Here is a 480-nt window from a genome sequence, read left to right as displayed (position 1 = left end):
ATGCAGACATCCAATCATGTGAAAGCGATAACGCAGTGGCTACTCGTGTTGTCCAAATACTTTTATTTTGGTTTTTCCAGAAGATTTCTTTGTGTGTGGGTAGGGCCAGATAGAAATCTGTCGCATATAAAAACACAATCGGCCTCCACTGGAATCATTGTCTTCGCATCGTCTTGAAGATGAAGTTGTACGCATTTTTCGCTGTTATATTGGCCTTATTTGCTTTGGCTATTGGTGAGTATTCCTTTTCTGGAGTGCTGAAGACAGTTTCTTTGAGAACTTCTTTATTTGCCTGTATTTCTTTTAAATTACAGCAAGCCCTAAGCCCATTCCGAATCCTGAACCCTTACCTGGTGGCGGCGGCGGCGGAGGTGGCGGTGGTGGTCGCTCTGGAGGCGGGGGCGGTGGCGGTGGTGGCGGTGGCAAGTGAACTCATCGCAGATCAAGCAGATCAAAATACTAAACTAAATGTAAACTTAC

The 480-nt window shown here is 45.6% G+C and overlaps 1 protein-coding gene across 1 annotated transcript; it reads left to right on the top strand.

The window, feature by feature from the left end:
* LOC105222934 (uncharacterized) lies at positions 1-480 on the top strand. Its single transcript, XM_011200506.4, is given in 3 exon segments — positions 1-73; positions 76-234; positions 315-480. Coding segments are annotated over 3 exon segments (348 nt in total). The 3' UTR covers positions 431-480.

Source organism: Bactrocera dorsalis, chromosome 4 (genome assembly GCF_023373825.1).
Source record: "Bactrocera dorsalis isolate Fly_Bdor chromosome 4, ASM2337382v1, whole genome shotgun sequence".
NCBI classification, from domain to species: Eukaryota; Metazoa; Arthropoda; class Insecta; order Diptera; family Tephritidae; genus Bactrocera; species Bactrocera dorsalis.
This window is presented reverse-complemented; position numbering and strand designations above follow the sequence as displayed.